This window comes from Bombina bombina, chromosome 1 (assembly GCF_027579735.1).
Source record: "Bombina bombina isolate aBomBom1 chromosome 1, aBomBom1.pri, whole genome shotgun sequence".
In the NCBI taxonomy this organism is placed as follows: Eukaryota; Metazoa; Chordata; class Amphibia; order Anura; family Bombinatoridae; genus Bombina; species Bombina bombina.
In genome coordinates, this window is record NC_069499.1 from 825,975,650 (window position 1) to 825,995,932 (window position 20,283).

General features: G+C 40.8%; 1 protein-coding gene across 1 annotated transcript in view; it reads left to right on the forward strand.

Annotated features, from left to right (window-relative positions):
- Positions 1-20,283, forward strand: part of TANGO6 (transport and golgi organization 6 homolog) — a 284,857-nt gene that overhangs the window by 232,789 nt on the left and 31,785 nt on the right. Inside the window, exons 16-17 of the mRNA XM_053699413.1 lie at positions 16,019-16,170; positions 16,268-16,381. Of these exons, the coding sequence (XP_053555388.1) occupies positions 16,019-16,170; positions 16,268-16,381 (266 nt within the window). The remainder of the gene's footprint in view (positions 1-16,018; positions 16,171-16,267; positions 16,382-20,283) is intronic.

Sequence of the window (20,283 nt, forward strand, 5' to 3'; positions counted from 1 at the left end):
CCATATATAATATACTCCAGCAGGACGGTTTGAAAACACAGGAAGAATTAAAGACATGGGATAATGGGATATTCGCTTCATGGTTTAGACTAGCTCAGATTAGACACTACTTTGATACGCACAGAGACAAACATAATCTGACAAGACGTAAGACACATTTTGAAACTTTATTTACGATGACCCAACACCCGACTCACTTGATCTCTCAACTTTACAAATTATTATTACAGGGAGACGGCCACCTCCTCCCATCCTTTACGCTGTCATGGCAGGACGAACTAGATTTAGAGATAGACCACAAGGACTGGAGAAAAATTTTTGACCGAACGAGACGGGCCTCAGTCTCAGCCAAGATACAAGAAACACAATACAAATTGCTAAGTAGGTGGTATCTGACTCCCCACAGGCTGAAACACATATACCCACACACTAGCGGGAACTGTTGGAGAGGGTGTGGAGAGGAGAGAACCCTTTTACATATATGGTGGACCTGTCCACTGATACGACCTTACTGGAATGATATACTAGCTGAAATGAGTAGGGTACTCAATATTATTATACCTCCTAACCCCTGCTATTTATTATACCACCAGTTACCCAAAATAATTGGAGAGGATAAATATCTTCTCCTCCTGTTGATGCTTAATGGCGCAAAAGGCCTAATTCCCTTATACTGGAAAAAACAGAGCACCCCCAATATTCGAGAATGGAAAAATAAAGTAACTGACTTACTGAGGCTTGAGAGATACCATTAATTACCTTAAAATTGGGAAACTGGGTACACATGAAATGATGTTACTAACCTGGGAGGGACGTGGAATCTAAGTCTTCCCGTAGAGAAATACTGTAGCTGAACTTGAAAAGGGAGTCCACTTTTTATATTACACAACTCACACAACAATCCCCTCGTCCCTCCACACCCCCCTACCCCACCACTCCCCCCCCCCCTTTTTATTTTTAATTTTTTTTATTTATTTTTTTCCCTCTTCTGTTTTTCATCTCCTCACTTTCTCTTCTTTCCCCTATCTTTCTCTCCCCCCTTCATCGGAAGGTTAATCTATCTTACTCCTAACTCTTTTTCCTATCTGTTAGAGATATAATGCACCGAGAACAACTGATCCGACAGCGCTGTGTATAAGTAAGCTGTCGATTTGAGATTGTTAGAATTGTACTGTTCTCGTTAAGCTATATTTTTCATTATGCATTTCATATTGTTTCAACAGAGAATCATCTGTTGCGATGGTTCTTGGCGTGTAAACAGTCTATGTGATGAGTTTCAGTAAGTATAAACGGTATGTGATGGTTTTATACCTTACGTACCGAATGACATTAACTAGGCTGTTAGAATAGATTTCAACATCTAACACATCGCGAAATGTCTTTGAATAACTGTACCACCGCAAATGTTACATAATAACTTAATATTGTTTGGTAATGAACGTGTTTATATGTTTTCCTTTTTTCCTTTGTTATACCATTTCGCTAATAAAGCTTATTTTGAAAACTAAAAATGGATATGCATAATCCTTTTACAATCTCCAATGCAGTCGATATGTTTTTTTTTTAAATAAACTTATTTTTGACCATATTTATCTACCTACATTTTTCTTATCGTAGCCATCAGAATCTCCTCCCATACAGCATTTCCGGGTTTCTGATACTTTGACGTATAGAGCGGTACCACCCGCTCTGTACGTGTAAACTAAGCTCGTGCACATTGAGCGTCTAATAACCGCGCATGCGCATTCTAAATTCTCTGTCACCATTGCGCATGCGTTAATCGTTAATGGACGCGCTCGCTTTGCAAGTAGGCAATACAAATAGTTGAGCATGCGCAGAATTAACCATCCCCTGATGACGTCAATTGACGGCCGCCTAACGGCCAAAGAATCAATTGTCTATCTAAACAACGTGATTGTTGTTTAGGGGGAAAAAAAAAAGGGTTGATTTTAGGATAGCAGAATCGGAGCAGATTATAAAAGATATCTAAGGTAATATTGAAAGATCGAAGTATTGATGAATGAACATGCTATTTATTTTGCATGATATATTCATTTATTTGTAGCAGACCCATTAACTTTACCTTCACTTTAAGGCCCTCTATGGCTCGGTGTATGGAGGTGATTGATCTCATGGTGTCCAGCATGGACATTATTTCTTTTGCCAGATTCTATCTCAGACCACTACAGCTGTGCATGCTGAGACAGTGGAACAGCGATCATTCGGATCTGTCTAAACAGATTTCTCTGGACAGCCGGTCGAGAAAATCGCTCTCCTGGTGGCTCTGTCCAGATCACTTGTCCCAAGGGACATCCTTCTTGAGACCATTCTGGGAGATTGTGACTACGGACACAAGTCTATCAGGATGGGGAGCTGTTTGGGGTGCCAGGAAGGCACAGGGCCTGTGGACTCGAGAGGAATCCTTCCTCCCGATCAACATTCTGGAACTTTGGGCAGTCTTCAATGCTCTGAAGGCTTGGCCTCTTCTGCGATCGTCCTGGTTTATCAGATTCCAATCAGACAACATAACCTCGGTGGCTTACATCAACCATCAGGGGGGAACGAGAAGCTCCCTAGCAATGAGGGAAGTATCTCGGATTTCTCGCTTTCAGCTATCCACATTCCGGGTGTGGACAACTGGGATGCGGATTTCCTCAGCAGACAATCCTTTCATCCGGGGGGATGGTCTCTCCATCCCAAGGTATGTGCGGAAATTTGCAACAAATGGGAGATGCCGGAGATAGATCTCATGGCGTCCCGTCTCAATTCCAAGCTACCCAGGGATCCTCAAGCGGAGCTAATAGATGCATTAGCAATGCATTAGCAATGCCTTGGAGATTCAATCTGATTTACATTTTCCCGCCATTACCACTTCTTCTTCGTGTAGTGGCGCGCATCAAGCAGGAGCAGGCATCAGTGATACTGATTGCTCCATTGTGGCCGCGAAGGATGTGGCTCGTGGACCTGGTGGGGATGTCCTCATCTCCTCCGTGGAAGTTACCTTGTTGCAGGGATCTGCTGGAACAGGGTTCTTTTGTTCATCAAAATCTAGATTCTCTGAGGCTGACTGCGTGGAGATTGAACACTTAGTCCTAGCCAAGAGAGGTTTCTCTGAGAGGGTTATTGATACTCTCATTCAGGTTTCGTAAGCCTGTTATTTGTCGCATCTATCATAAAGTGTGGAGAGCTTATTCTGGTGTGAAGAACATGTTTTAGCCTGGCATAAGGTTAAGGCTGCCAGGATACTTTCTTTTCTCCAGGAGGGTCTGGAGAATGGCCTTTCTGCCAGTTCCCTGAGGGGACAGATTTCGGCCCTATCTGTTTTGCTGCACAAGAGGCTTGCAGAGCTCCTTAACATCCAATCTTTCGTTAAGGCTCTGATTAGGATCAGACCTGTGTTTAGATCTAATGCTCCACCTTGGAGATTGAATCTTGTTCTTAAGGTTTTGCAACGGGCTCCGTTTGAGCCTATACATTCAGTTGACATCAAATTGTTGTCCTGGAAGGTTCTTTTTCTATTGGCTATTGCGTCGGCACGCAGAGTTTCTGAAATAGGTGCCTTGCAATGTGACCCTCCTTATCTGGTGTTTCACGCTGATAAGGCTGCCCTACGTACCTGCTTGGGTTTTCTTCCTAAGGTTGTGTCTGATCGCAACATCAATCAGGAGATTGTGGTTCCTTCCTTTTGTCCTAATCCCTCTTCTTTGAAGGAAAGTTTACTTCATAATTTGGATGTGGTTCAAGCTTTGAAGTTTTATCTGCAAGCTACTAAGGATTTTAGACAAACTTCTTCCTTGTTTGTTATCTACTCTGGGAAGCGTAAGGGTCTGAAGGCTTCTTTTTGGTTGAGGAGTGTTATACGCTTAGCTCCTTAGACCTCCTCAGAGGATTACGGCTCATTCCACTAGAGCGGTGGCTTCCTCTATGGAGGCCTCTATGGATCAAATTTGTAAGGCGGCTACCTGGTCCTCCTTACATACTTTTTCTAAATTTTAGAAGTTTGACGTTTTTGCTTTGGCCGAAGCAGCTTTTATGAGAAAGGTTTTGCAGGCTGTGGTGCCCTCAGATTAGGGTCTGCCTCTCTTTTATCCCTCCCGTTATCATTCAGTGTCCTCTAGAGCTTGGGTATAGTTTTCCCCACAGTATGGAATGATGCCGTGGATTCTCCTCATATTAAGAAGGAAAACATAAATTATGCTTACCTGATAATTTCATTTCCTTCTGTATGAGGAGAGTCCACGGCCCCTGCCCATATACTCTGATGGGCGGACCAAAATTAGGTTTTCTCTTCTGGCATTATTTATACCCTGATGTTTCTCCTACTGTTCTTTGTTCCCTTGGCAGAATGACTGGGATATGAGGAAAGTAGGGGGAGTATTTAAGTCTTTGGCTGGGGTGTCTTTCCCAACAGTAAGGAATGATGCCGTGGACTCTCCTCATACAGAAGGAAATGCAATTATCAGGTAAGGATAATCTATGTTTTTCTGTTTTGTGTTTTACTACAATAGGTCCTGACTTACAGTATATATGTGAACTTAATCTAGAACAACTGGAAGGAGTTTGTGGGACAGGCAGAGGCTCCCAAGGACTTAAAGGACCATGATTCCCTAATGTTGAAACACTTGAAACTGATGCAGCATAGCTGTAAAAAGCTGACTAGAAAATATCACCTGAACATCTTTATGTAAAAAAGTATCACTGTTTACACAGAACTTACTCTGCTGAGCTGAGGAAATTGTGAGGTAAAATATCTTCCTTTTTTACATAGAGATCCTCAGGTGATATTTTCCTGTCAGCTTTTTACAGTAATTCTGTATCACTTTCAATTCATTTAGCATATGAGTATTATGTCCCTTTAAGAAAGTTTCTACTGAATCAAGGATGATAAAAATCTCAGCAATTAAATATATTACTTTTTTTTTAAAATGTTTCACTTTGAGGACAGTAGGATACAAAATACACTTCATTCTCACTAGCTATTGGTTCTTTTATTTTTTTCTTTTATGTTTTGTTTGAATAAAATGTATCGCTTAACCTACTGCTCTCGAGGTGCAGCTATTTGTTTTTTTCTTTAATGTGAATATTTACAAGGCAGTACCTGCATCATAATACTTCTGCTGTTGCATACAATGGACATTGTAGAAGAGTAGCTCTGAGTCAGCATTGGCAAAGCTTTGAAGTAAATGATCACCTACTTTTCTGATATGATATCACTTCCATATGAGGAAATTAAGTTATGACAAAGACTCACAATCTGGTAGTCTGTTTCCTCAGGCCATACTTTAGACACATGCCTCATTTTCTCTCCGTACAAGTCCTAGCTAGGCTTTCTTTTAGCTGAAGCTTGCAAGAAAGGAAGTTGATATTTGATTAAATTGGAGGAGATCCATTGATTTTTGTAAAGTTTATGCCTAATTCCATGGGGTCCACTAATAGTAAATATGTTGCCAAGAACTTCCAAGGAGGTGTAAGAGGGGATAAGCACACCACCCCATTTTGGGAACATGTCTAGAATTCTATTCTTGTGACAGTAAGAGAGTCATTTAATTGACCTTATGGCAAGGGCATATTTTGGCCTAGGCAAACAATGCACTGGCCTAGGGCGGCAGATTGGAGGGGGCAGCACTTTTTGAGTCTATACCGTGATTAACTAACCCAGGCGCATCAAATGACAGGCAGTAATGAAGAAAGATTCAACAGCACCCAAACGGTATAGTTAAAAAGCAACCTTCTGCTGATCTGTCATCACTGCGTGCCTAAGTGAGTGCCGAGGGGCTGTCCGACTCCCTAGTGTGATGTCACACACTAACCACAAATAAAGTTCTACCTCTCTCTAGCCTCCCCCTTCTTTCCCATGTGCGGATGTTTCTGGGAAAAAGAAGGGTTGCAGGCGAGAGTGGGGAGAAGGCTGCATTGGGTAAGTTCACTCTGGGGGTTCAAGGAAAACAATATGTATTTTAAATCACACTACTAGATGGAGCTGATAGTTGACACGCAGCCTCATGCAGTTTCCTTTTGAGTGTGCACAGTAGTAAGTGGAACATGTGGTTCAGGGGCACACAGCAGTCGGATATATATTTTTTCTACTCATCATTTATGGCCCCATGGGCTATTAGTTTCAACAAACGAGCTTCTGTCTAGAAAGGTATTGGTGGGTGGGGCAACTATGCCGTTGTTGTGTCTGTATAAGCTGAACTGTGCTGCACTGCTGCCTTATGTCAAAGTTACTGTTTGTGTGCTAAGCTGACCTTTTCTCCCCCCTCAACTGATAAAAGTGTTTATTCCGGGCAAGTGTCAGCTCAAACATCTTCTTGGTTAGATAGCATCGTTATATGTCAATCAATCTTCCTGCTTATAACGGAAGTGAGTGAGGAAAGACCTTTCTTTAAAAGTCTTTTTAACTACTTGTCTGTTAAAGAGAGATTTTTTGATTTTTTTTACTTGGGTTGTGGCTTGATTGGTTAGGATATCTGTGACAGGTAAAAAAACTGAAGAAGCTCAGCCTAATGATTGTTTACCTGCACTCTCTGTATGCAGGATTTCTGGATATATCTGTACCCTATGCATTCATAAATGATGGACTCTCTGCATGTGACATTATTGGCTTTCTACATTGGCTGTATAACCTACATCCTGTCTGTGGATACCAGGCAGAAAGGGTTAAACCCCTACCCCCTACTAACTCACCCCCTCCTGTTTCTCAGCGGATTTGTGCTCCTGAGAGCAACCGCAATCTCCCATGCCTGTTGTTTTGAATTGTGAACTTTGTCAGAGAAGAGCTGATCTCTGACCGGGAAAACCCTTCTAGTCTGGCCGTGCTCCTGGAAGTGCCGGCCAGCCGCACTGAAATGGATACCCGCCTAACCCCTCTCAGGCTAGCCGGGCTCCTGGAACTCCCGGTCGGCCGCTTCACGCTGGAAACCCACTAACTTTACCCCTGGTTGCTCCAACGGCCCTTTGCCTCAAAACTCTTGCTCTTTTGGGGATTGGTAGCACCTAGGGAGGACAAGAAGTGGGGTGATTGCCGGAGGGGAGCTCCTTTGGGAACCGTGGGTTTTGGACACCCCTACCCCCTATATTTAGCAGGCTGTAACTCTGTAACGAATCACGCCACTTTTTGGACTGTGGCATCTGGGGACCGAGAGCAAAGGACACAATGGAAGTGCAGCCGCTCCCCGGGGATCACCTCGAAACCACCACCTTTGGGGCTCTGTGGGACTGTGGCTGTTATGGCAGGCGCCAGCCTGTCTGGAGGGGCGGGAATGGCAGGAGATTTGGGAGTGAGATAAGACCCTTTGGTTGTGTATAAAAGGAGTGTGTGTTTCTCAATAAAATCAGTTCTTGTTTCACCTGAATGCTAGTCTGTCTAGTTATTTGGGTGGGCTCCTTCTATAATCTTTTTCTCTACTACATAGCGACCTGTTGTCAGGGATAGGAAGGACCCTCTGGCAGAGCTACCCAGTCGGGGTAGCCGGAGTCTGTCACAGGGTGGGATCCGAAGGTAGTTGAAGATTGAAAAAATTTACTTTCTTCTGCTATACTTAAGGTCCAAGTGTCAATCTTTTGCAATAAATGGACACAGCATCCTATTGTGCAGTTTTTCAATCCTTATCTAAAGTGTCGTCACAATCCTGCCCTGGATTTGCATTCCGTTTTTGATGCATTAATAAATGTGTATTTAACGTCAGCTCCTCTATGGCTTTTGACACTGAAACAGTTTTTCTGGTGCCATTAACCTCTGAGAAAAGGGTATCTGAATTATAAGCTCTGTCTTTAGATGAGCCATTTGTTTTCCATCAACAGTTCATTTTTATTCAGCAACCAGTGTGAAGATATGCCCTTATACACTTTGGACGTGTTTAAGTTGGTTACCCATGTCTTTATTCACACACATAATTTTTATACTGCTTTTTAAAAATCTCACTTGGTAAGTATTTGTAGGGTGGGCAAATATAATTAGAAATTAAATAATCATCAGCAGAACTTTCTATACCTTGGCATATATTCGATCTAAAACTTACAAAGATCCTAGTGCTTTATGGTATTATGAACAGTACTGGGAATAAAGAAGGGGACATCAGATAATCGGGGCATGGTATTTTTGTTGGTATTTTTCTTTTGGTATTTTTGTGTCCTTGCCCCTGCACAAAAGCAAGTCTCACTTGGTAAATATTGGATATGATACAGACCAAGAAATTGCTGCTGTAGATTATTTAATTTCTAATTACAAAAGTATAGGAACGTGCAATAAGCTATAGCAAAATAAATGTAGTGATAAATGGACAATCAGTAGACTTATTCACACTTGTTGCATTATTCTGATATGGCAAAATACCAACAATAACCTATTTCCTAATAAAAATTTAATTGCAAAATGTTGAGAAAGTAATTGCAATATGTATTTTTTTTTTTAATATCAAGCAAAACAATAAATGTACAAGTATCTGTGTAAAGTATTTTGGAGGTAAGAAATTGTAATTAGAAACGTACCTTTGACTTAGAAACTTTTATTTTACATTAGGTATTATACGTTTTATAAAATGTTCTACGGAAAATGACTGCAGTATAAAGCCAATTATTTGCAATATGAAATTTGCATAAAATTTAGCAACACCAAATAAAATATATTATTGTTATAAGAAACATTCTGTCAATGGAAACGGGGGCTTATGGAAACAAATATGCAGTTGTTGAAAAATTTAATTATAAATTACGTCTTCCAAATTTTCGGTAGTAAGTAAAGATTTATTTTAATTATATTGCAGTAATAGTCATATATTATGCGAATATGCATATGTGTGATGTTATATATCAGTGGAAAGAATATATGCTTAGTCTGTAGCAGGGGTTCCCAGACAAAATTATCACTGAAAAATACTTATGCCAAAATAAAGAAAATTGTGCATGTAGCATACTCCAAATGTTAAGAAAAATCAGGGTGTTCTTGTGTTTTTACATAAATAGTACACAGGGTTAACAATTTCCCACATTAGCTGTTACAAAGTCCAAATCTATGGCCAAAACACATCTTTTGTTGGGCTTTTAAGTCATTTTTGCCTTATGTCTATCATCCCTGGTAGATTTTAATTTGTCATTAATAAAGGGAGCTGGTTGACATTTTATAACTAATAAATGTACTTTGTCCCTCTGGGATGCTGTTTTAACCCCTTTACTACCAATACTTATAGGGGATAACTTGCCCAAAATACTGGAGAATTTTTTAGCATTTTGCTATTACTTCATTTAAACAAAAATCGATCCTTGGTTTTTTTTATTTACCTGTCAAAACTATATATTATTTTTTTTTATGTAGACAACCCAAGTTACTGATATAGGCCCATTTTGGTATATTTCATGCCACCATTTCACGGCCAAATGAGATCAAATAAAAAAAAATGTTTATTTATTCACAAACTTTGGGTTTCTCACTGAAATTATTTACATACTGCTTGTGCAATTATGGCGCACATGGTTATAAAAGATTCTCTGGAATCCCCTTTGTTCAGAAATAGCAGACATATATGACTTTGCCATTTCTTTTTGGTAATTAGAAGGCCGCTAATTGCAGCTGCGCACCACACCTATCTTAAAAGGTTAATTTCAGCTTTAGTGTGGAGATTACCCTCCCATATGACACTTTCCAACCCCTGATCCCTCCCAATCAGCTCTCTGCCCCCTCCCCCCCCCCCCCCCCCCCACTGGTCTGCCAGTATGAACATTTAAGGCTTCTTTTTTTTTAAATAAAAAAAATATATATATATATATTTTCTGCAGTATAGGATCCGCCCTTACCCCCCAACCACCCTGATCCCCCCCCCCAACAGCTCTCTAAACCTCCCCCCTCTAACTACTAGCCGCCATCTTAGGTACTGGCAGCTGTCTGCCAGTACCTGTAAACCAATTTTTTATTATTATCTTTAATTTATTTTCTGTACCGTAGTGTCCTCCCCCCTCCCACGATCCTTAGTTAGGGCCCCCCACAACCCCACATTCCCTTTTCTGTAGTGAAGCTGCCTCATCCGTAGTGAAGCTGCTTTTGTTTTTTGTTTTTCTGTAGCATAGGGCCTTTCCCTCCCCTCTCTACTGCTGAGCCGCCCACCTTGCCCCCTACTCACACCTCCCACACACAGTGTCAACGGTTGTAACAATGAGGCATCTGCCCTCATATGGAACCGGAGCACTGATCGCGCTCTGGCTCCATATGCGGCAGATGCCTGCAGCTTCAGGAACTCCAGCTCTCGGCTGTAACTTAACATCTGAGACTGCTGGAGCTTCCTGAAGCTAACACGTATATATATATGTCTTGCTGTACGATAGGCAAAGCACTGCAAGACTTATATATGTCTGTTTGGGTGAAGGGGTTAAAGAATTCTTTAGCTGTAACACATTTCAATAAATTGATTTTGCACAAGAGCAGAAAGAGAGAGTATATTTAAGGCCCAGTGTGTGTAGCCTCAAGAAAGCTAGTTATATTTTAATTTAACAACCCCTGACATGTAGCATGTGGCATTACAATTAACAATTACAATCCCCAGTATTAAGAAAACATAAATGTAAATACAATCTGCATTGTATCAATTAACCCAACTGGAATGTCTTGCATTGACAATGCATTAACTGCAACCAGATGGATGCAGCTCAAGCTGCACAGTCCTGAAATTGCAACTGTCATCGGGCACATGCTACTCACCAGAGTACCAAGCCTATTACTAGTAGTTGTCACCTCCCTAAATTTGCTATCCTTCTGCAGATCACAGAGTTCAGCCTGTGAGAAGCCCTCGGGGTGTGCAAAGCGTTGTTGCCAGATCTTGAACAGGGCGAAGATGCCTGACCAGGGGTGGGCTGAGGCCATGTCACGTGACCGATGGAGGGTTGTTGCTCAAGTAGAGAAGTTACACCAAGGGAACTGTGTGATACCTTAAAAATGTTAGGCAGGAGCAATGGGGCCTTTAGTGCGGCCAAACACTAAATTCCTAATTCCTTTCAATAATGTGGCTGTCAAAAGGCATCCTTTTCATGGTAGCATAACCTTAGTGCGGCTACACTATGCTTTTCATGGTAGCATAACCTTAGTGCGGCTACACTATGCTTTTCATGGTAGCATAACCTTAGTGCGGCTACACTATGCTTTTCATAGTAGCATAACCTTAGTGCGGCTACACTATGCTTTTCATGGTAGCATAACCTTAATGCGGCTACACTATGCTTTTCATGGTAGCATAACCTTAGTGTGGCTACACTATGCTTTTCATGGTAGCATAACCTTAGAGCGGCTACACTATGCTTTTCATGGCAGCATAACCTTAGTGCGGCTACACTATGTATTTCATGGCAGCATAACCTTAGTGCAGCTACACTATGCTTTTGACAGCCACTATATTGTTCCATGATTTACCTTTAAAGGGCAAGGCAGTCAACATTTTGGGCACCCCTGGTCTGTAGGATGCTGCAGGTTTTGGAGTCAGCTAGTGTTTCTGATTTAAGTGTAATCAACAACATGTCTGCAAGGCATTTTCTTTTTCTGCTTGTCTTTTGTCATTCCCCCATTGTGTGTTCTCTCTTTCATGGATAATAATATAAATGTTAAGATTAATCCCACCTATGACATGTTTCAAGTTGTGATTTGGTACTTAATCCCACACATTTTAAATAACCATGCAAAATGTAACTTGATCAGCAAACGTATGCTATATCAGATTATAATGCAACAAGTGTGAACACCAGTAACAACTTATTTCCTACAAAAATATAATGGCAAAATATGGAGACGTTAAATAATAGTTAAAAAAATAACTATCAGGTGTTCTTCTTTTTACCATATTATGAATTTATACTAAATGCCCCAAATTATTTTTTTTTCTTTTTTGGTGAGAAGAAAAACATGTATGAGCCAGGTTTATAGGTCAACCTATGATATAATATAGTATATACACATATTAACACAAATATATATGTATATAAGCTTTTTTTTTTTTTTTTTTTTAACACCCACAACCGCCATCTTTACCCCCAAAACACTGCCTAGTGCAGTTATTTTATTAAAAAATAAAGATGCTGGGAAAACGTCCGGGCAGCGGCCATCACAGGTCGCAAGAGTGTTAGTCTCTTCAAACTCCAGCACAAATCTACTTAAAATCCTCTTGCTAACACTACATCGTGCAGCTTGCTTGACTACAGATTTGTCACCAAAGTAAGCTATTTCGCACAATACCACTATTTTTGGTCTTGATAATGAATTCAGCATGCCGGAGTAATTCAAGGGTTGTGGCCTAACATCTAACCCCCTGGTAGGGCACTTAGGTGCTCCTATCGTTAAAAGGCAGTGATTCCCCGCAAGGCACTGCAAGAACATCCCGTGATAAGACACCGCAAATTTTATTCACTGTCCTGCTCATTACATCTGCCTAACGCCTCTTACTGAGTTTCTGCTATGGAGATCCCTACACATTTCCTTGAGGATCTATGCAGCCTACTTACCAGACACCATGCAGCTATGAAGGACATGCTGGTCACAGCATTCAAAGGCAGCAGCACTGGTTTGCTTCAGCAGCCCTACCAATTCATCCCCGACAGTGTGAAGTGTGAGGGTGGTGACGTTCTGGGGCCCCGACATCCACTACCTACTACTAGCACTTCTATGGGAGATCTGAAACACTGCGCTATGGAACCAGCAATCCGATCTAAAGAGGGGCTGGCGAGGCGACCAGAAAATGCTTTAGAGAGCTTCAATGTTATCACCCACGCCTCCGATCCTGCACCCGAAACGACCCAATTTGTTCCACCAAAAATTCAAGAGACCATAAATTGTAGCACACAAGTTTCTCCAGAAAAAAAAATGATCACGGCGATGAAAACTTACATGCCGCGTGTCTCCCTTCGGCTACATTGGTGCCCTTTGAGATCATTCACACAGCCTCACAGTTCCCTAAGTGGGATCCGGGCAGTTCATCTCTCACAATCGCAAAATAACCAAGCTGTCTAGAATCTTACAGGCCACTATCTACAGCTCCTTTGCGCCTGTCTTGGAACCCAGAAGATCTGTTTTATATGGACTTAGTGAAGCACCACCAACCTTGTAGAACTATTGCCCCGCTACATGCCGTTGAAACTTTTAATTATTCAGCATGCATACTGTTAATGGCTAATCTTCCCTATCTTGAGTGCTTTTAGCAGCTTACCATAGGTTATTTTTAATCTTTGACAGTTTGCTTATTTTTCAACTACCGTATTTTCCGTGTATAAGACGACTGGGCGTATAAGACGACCCCCTACTTTTCCTGTTAAAAATATAGGGTTTGTGCTATACTCGCCGTATAAGACTACCCCCTAGACTACCCCCTCAATGAATGCAGCAAGCACACCAACTAGATGTAACACAAATTCACAGTAAGGATAGTACCTCCTAATGTCAAGGCATAGATATCATTAACCGGATCATGAGGGAAGGGTGTATCACACTGACTAGTATCGTAATATGAAATGTATACTTCAGATGTTGTAACTAGACTGCTATGTTCGGTAAGCCCAAGATAATACAATAACCAGCTCTTAAATATGCGCAATATATATGAATAGCAACCTGCTCACCGTATGTTGATTCATACATTCAGGATTAGTTGCAAGGTCCGTGAGACAGCCGCGTCTGTAGAGGAGAATTTCCTGAGAGCGGTAACAGGAGCAGCGTGTTCGGCCACAGCTGATGACGTAGCCAGGTAGAGAAGGCGTCTCACTGAGAAGACGGAGCAAAGTCCTGACAAGCGCTTCAGTCTGCAAGACAGCTGCAGCAGGAGGAGCTGAGAGGATGGAGAAGCCGGATTGGCGATAGGTAACACTCCCACAAGTGCAGGAGGAAAATTAATCCAGCAAGGAATGCTGGTAACAGGGAACTTAAATAAGGCAACGGGACAACCACAAATAAAGGGCCAGTAACAAAAATAAAAGGTAGATAGGACCTGACAGCACCCGCCCAGTGCCCGCCTCTGTTTCAGTGGAGCCTGTACTCTGTAATAATAAGGCTTATAAAACGACACCCAGCGTATAAGACGACCCTCGACTTTTGAGAAGATTTTCAAGAGTTAAAAAGTCGTCTTATACGCCGGAAAATACGGTAGTTGCTATACATGCATAACTTTGCTTGAATTTTACTCTCATGCGTGTGTTAGGCATATATTGTACTAAGAGGGAAGGGCATCAATAGAATGTTAACACTTCTGTAGCTATCACATACCCACAATACCCCATCGTAGTTGGCTTCTCATTTAATTAAGCCCCTTCACTGCTGAGTAATTTTGTACAGAATAAGAGTCTGCTAACCTTATTCCATTTTACTGGGGCAGTATCTTCTCCTAGTTTACTCCCATTTATGCCTTGTTGTTTGTGGCCGAATCAGCTGCCCCATAGATAAATTTACGCTTGGGAGTGATAGAACACATACAGCACCCTTACAATGGGCTTTGGCAGAGTCGACCCTTAGAAGTGTATCCTCTTGTTATATTATGCATGGTTAGTATAGTCCCTTCTGGTTCGTTTCCAAATAAATACTGTATGTCCATAACGCAAGTTATGGAGCATTTCTGAAGACCGCTGCTCCATAACCTGTCCGCCTGCTCTGATGAGGTGGACAGAAATCGCCACAGTTCAACCTGATCGAGTATGATCGGGTTGATTGACACCCCCTGCTGGCGGCCGATTGGCCGCAAATCTGCAGGGGGCGGCGTTGCACCAGCAGCTCACAAGAGCTGCTGGTGCAATGCTGAATACGGAGAGAGTATTGCTGTCCACATTCAGCAAGGTCTGGCAGACCTGATCCGCACTGTCGGATCAGGTCCGCCAGACCTTTGATAAATAGACCTCTATGTTTTATGTTACTAACTATTCTCTGAACTAAAAAGCAGATGTTTATGTTAAACTTGTGCCTTTCCTAATCATTCTAGTTATTTACTTAAAAAAAAAAAAAAGAGGTTTCCTCAATGGGGTCCAAGAGTAACCTCTCTTATCTCTGAGTACTCTCTTTAAAGGGACAGTCTACACCAGAATTTTTATTGTTTTAAAAGATAGATAATCCCTTTATTACCCATTCCCCAGTTTTGCATAACCAACACAGTTATATTAATATACTTTTAACCTCTGTGATTATCTTGTATCTAAGCCTCTGCAATCTGCCCCTTTATTTCAGTTCTTTTGACAGACTTGCAGTTTAGCCAATCAGTGCCTGCTCCCAGATAACTTCACGTGCACGAGCACAGTGTTATCTATATGAAAACGTGAACTAACACCCTCTAGTGGTGAAAAACTGTTAAAATGCATTCTGAAAAGAGGAGGCTTCAAGGTCTAAGAAATTAGCATATGAACCTCCTAGGTTAAGCTTTCAACTAAGAATACCAAGAGAACAAAGCAAAATTGGTGATAAAAGTAAATTGGAAAATTGTTTAAAATTACATGCTCTATCTGAATCATGAAAGTTTATTTTGGCCTAGACTGTCCCTTTAACTTATATTAGTCTTATAAGGCACAAGAGTGGCCTTCTGTGAAATTCGGAGGGTCAAGATTCCAATTAACATGTTATTCCATCATTGCTTATAGAAATTATTTGTATTAGCTTATTGTATTTGACATTTGTTTTAGCTTGTTGTATGTCATGACATTAAACCTCAATAAAAAATAAAAAGATGCTGCTATCTTTATTTTTTAATCAAATACACTACACTGTATTTTTGGGGCACATTTATAAAATTAACCAGAGATCTGATCTTGTAATGGCTGGTTAATAATCACACGCTCCACTTGTAATCTAGCCCTATATTGTCTACTTTATATAATCCTGTAGACATCATATGAAGGTAAAAATGTCAAATATGTATCTTGTTGTATACCTTTTTTAGAGTTAAATGTGGTTGTCAAAACTATAACTATAATATATTTTGTCATCTACACTGATATTATGTTTAGAGTATTTTTTTGTCTGCCATATAGCCATGTACAGTATGTTTGCAAATACTGATACATTGTTTATTTCCAGGGGACGTGATATTTCAGTACAGAGACCCCCTTATTCACACCTTCCTGAAGTGCTCCAGAGATCCGGATAGCTCCTTGAGGGCGAGCAGCCTATCCAATCTGGGCGAGCTGTGCCAGCGGCTGCAGTTCTCTCTAGGCCCATTTGTTCATGAGGTATGATTTCCATTCCACATTATCTTCATGTCTTCAGTACACTTGCCCTGATTATCTTCTGTCATTGTGACATGGCTTACATTTAAATTTCCCCCAGGTGAACAACTGTTTATCAGCTATTGTCCGAACTGACCCAGAAGCCCAGGTGCGAAGAGCAGCTATTCATGTGGTGGTTCTGCTTCTACGAGGTCTGAGTGAGAAAGCCATGGAGGTAAGTTTGTGGAGTGAGTACTCACTGTTGATTGCACTGTGAAGTTACATAGGAAATCCTTATTTTTTTTATTGATATAAAGTGGGACTTATTTTATTATTATTATACTTTATTTATGAGGGCCAACATATTCCGTAGCGCTGTCAATGGGTACAATTAATTTAAATAAAACAATGATATAAAACTTGTAAGAGACAAGACAAAATTTTATAAACACATACAGGAGGAATTGAGGGCCCTATTCTAGTGGGAACTTACAATCTAGAAGGTAGGAGGTTGAGAAAATACATAGTTAGATGAAGGAAATGTTAGGTAAGTGGAAGTAATTTATTACTGAGTTGGGTGGTAGGCGTCTCTGAACAAAAAAAGTTTTCAGGGAGCATTTAAAGGAAGAAAGAGCAGGGCAAAGCCTTACAGCACGAGGAAGAGTGTTTCGAGGGTAGGTGCTGCACAACATAAGTTCTGCAGTCTAGCATGGGAAGAGGTGATAGTCGAAGATGCAAGGAGCAGGTCATTGTTGGATCTTAGTGGGCGGGCTGGAGTATACCAATTGGGGGTGGTTTATGATGTGACCACGCTGTAGAGTCAATATGATTAAAACACCTGAGAGGTTTTAACTTACTGAGCAACGGATTGAAGGGATATCATTGAAAATACAAAGTGAGTGTGTCACATAAATACCTCAAATAAAATAAAACAGAATATACTAATGAATAAGCACTATTTATGTTCGTTTTGGTATTTTGATATAAACTTAGTCTTCAGTTACATGAGTGCATTAAATATGAGAATCAGGGTTAAATGTGTTTATATAGCATGTGTACATATATTTTTGTGTGAGATATGGGCTTTGTACTCAAAATGTTTTGTTAGGATGTAATTATATGCTACATATTGTAATTGTAACTATGAAACACTGATTGTATACACATGTGTTTAGTCACGCCTCTAGAGGGGTGTGTTTTATCCATTGCTTTGATTGGTCATGTGTTGTTTAAAAGTTTAGGAAATGGTAAGGTGCTTTTATGCCTGATGAAACAGTGATTTTACAGCTGAGAAACGTGTTGCATTTGGGGGCTATATGCATATGCCCTCTTATCACTTGAAGCTTTGGTTTTATATGTGAGTTTTAATAAACCCCTTGTTTTACTTTAGCCAAGTGTTAGCACCTTACTTCTACTTTTAATACTCTTTGGGGCGGTTTGTATTTGAGTACTGCATCTGGTGTTCCTGAGAGATGCCTGTCGTCAGGGTTAGCTGATACACCCCAAGTTATCAGCTCGCTTCCACAAGCACATAAGGTTGCTCCAGCTAAATGTGAGTACCCATTTGGCTTTATATCGGTGTGGGATATAGGCGCCCCTTTGTCTTTTGTATCCATCTTCAGAGCCTGATCCGGAGTGATCTGCAAGGAATAGAGCAGCCGTGTACTTGACATTGCAGTAAAACAACAAAAAGGAAATAGGCGCCACATGTGTAGATCAATTGCAGCGAATGGTAACAGACGAACTGGAGACACAGGGTACTCACATGATGTAGAGGCACTCACTTGTGCCAGTAGGAGCAGACTAGTTCTTTTACAGCAAACCAGCTAGCTGAACGGGCAAATCTTAGGATCTCCAGAAGCACTAGAATACTGGAACAACGGATCTGCAGCGAGTGATGTGGAGGAGCGAGCAAACCGCCCCTTGGTAGCGTAGGAAAGTTCAATAAACACTAAGTACTAGCCTGATGAAAACTAAGTACATGCCTGATGAACGGGGTTATCCCGAGAAACACATCGCATTATTGCATTTAATCTCATGTTAGTGATTCAAACATTAAGCAGGAGTTGTTTTTAACTTTGGTATTGTTATATACTTTTTAATAAATCTTTTTAAGTTACACTCCTAGTACTTAGTGTTTATTGGACTATCCTACGCTACCAAGGGGCGGTTTGCTCGCTCCTGTACATCACTCGCTGCAGATTTGTTGTTACAGTATTCTAGTGCTTCTGGAGATCCTAAGATTTGACCGAGTTCAGCTAGCTGGTTTGCTGTAAAAGAATCAGTCTGCTCCTACCGGCACAAGTGAGTGCCTCTACATCATGTGAGTACCCTGTGTCTCTAGTTTGTCTGTTACCATTCGGTGCAATTGATCTACACATGTGGCGCCTATTTCCTTTTTGTTGTTTTACTGCATAGTCGTCTCATCACGTTTGGGGAAGTTAGAGTGCTGCCTGGCTTATCCCCTCAAGTGGAAGATATTGATATCCTGGACTAAGGACTTGACTATATCTGTTGGGAGTTATAAGTCTCAAACAATATATTATTTTACTTATTGTGTAGTATTCAACATAGTGTTATTTAACCTGTTGTTGATTTGTTTCTACCGTTTCATCTAACAGATTTTAGACTGATTGGTATAATTGGCTGTCAAGTTTACACAGATTTAGTTATCTTTAAAGATATACATAAGTATATTTATATGCCTGTGTATATCATCTAGACTCCTGGGTTTTGGTGTACTTGACATTGATGAACTAACCGTTTGATAAGATTACCCTGGATCTGTCCTTCATATTTTTATATAACTTTTGGATTTATATTGCATTTGTATTTACATTTTTATGCATTTGTGATTGGATTTATGCATTTTATGTATTATCTTTATTTTTTACCCTCAGGTCTTTTTTGCTTTTTGTTCATTATTTAAAGGGACACTGAACCCATTTTTTTTCTTTTGTGATTCAGATAGAGCATGCAATTTTAACTTTCTAATTAACTCCTATTATCAAATTTTCTTCGTTCTCTTGCTATCTTTATTTGAAAAAGAAGGCATCTAAGCTTTTTTCTTGGTTCAGACTCTGGACAGCACTTTTTATTGGTGGATGAATTTATCCACCAATTGGCAAGGACAACCCAGGTTGTTCACCAAAAATGTTCCGGCATCTAAACTTACATTCTTGCATTTCAAATAAAGATACCAAGAGAATAAAGAACATTTGATAATAGGAGTAAATTAGAACGTTGTTTAAAAATGTCATGCTCTATCTGAATCACAAAAGAAAACTTTTGGGTTCAGTGTCTATATTTTTATTTTTGTATTTTTACCATTCATTATTTAGTAGAGAGCGCCCCCTAGTTTTGTTGTTTTTTCTCTCATACAGAGATGTTGTTGTCTATGACGTATGTCAGAAAATTCAAACGTATTGCTTCTTGCCTTTTTCTTCAGTCTTCTATCCGTCCATCAGTGGCTCAATGCATGGAGATGATTGGTCTGATGGTTGCTTCCATGGACATTATTCCTTTTGCTCGGTTCCATCTGAGACCTCTGCAGCTATGCATGCTCAGTCAATGGAGCGGAGACCACTCAAATCTTTCGCAACGGATAGATCTGGATCCCCTTACAAGAAATTCTCTCTTGTTGGTGACTTCGCAGGACCATCTGTCTCGGGGTACATGCTCTCTGAGACCTCCTAGGGTGATTGTGACCACGGATGCCAGCCTGTTAGACTGGGGAGCAGTTTGTGGCTCCTTAAAAGCTCAGGGCCTTTGGACTCGGGAGTAGTCTTCTCTTCCCATAAACATCTTAGAGTTGAGGGCAATCTTCAATGCCTTGACAGCTTGGCCTCAACTAGCATTGGTCCGGTTTATCAGATTCCAATCGGACAACATCACCTCTGTGGCTTATATCAATCACCAGGGAGAAACTCAGAGTTCCTTAGCAATGAAGGAGGTGACCTGCATTCTTCAGTGGGCGGAATCTCATGATTTTCTCCTATCTGCCATCCACATTGTATGATTCCCCTTACCTTATTTTTCATGCGGATAAGGCGGTCCTTCGTACTAAGCTGGGATTTCTCCCTAAGGTAGTGTTGGATCGCAATATTAATCAGGAAATTATTGTTCCTTTTTGTCCTA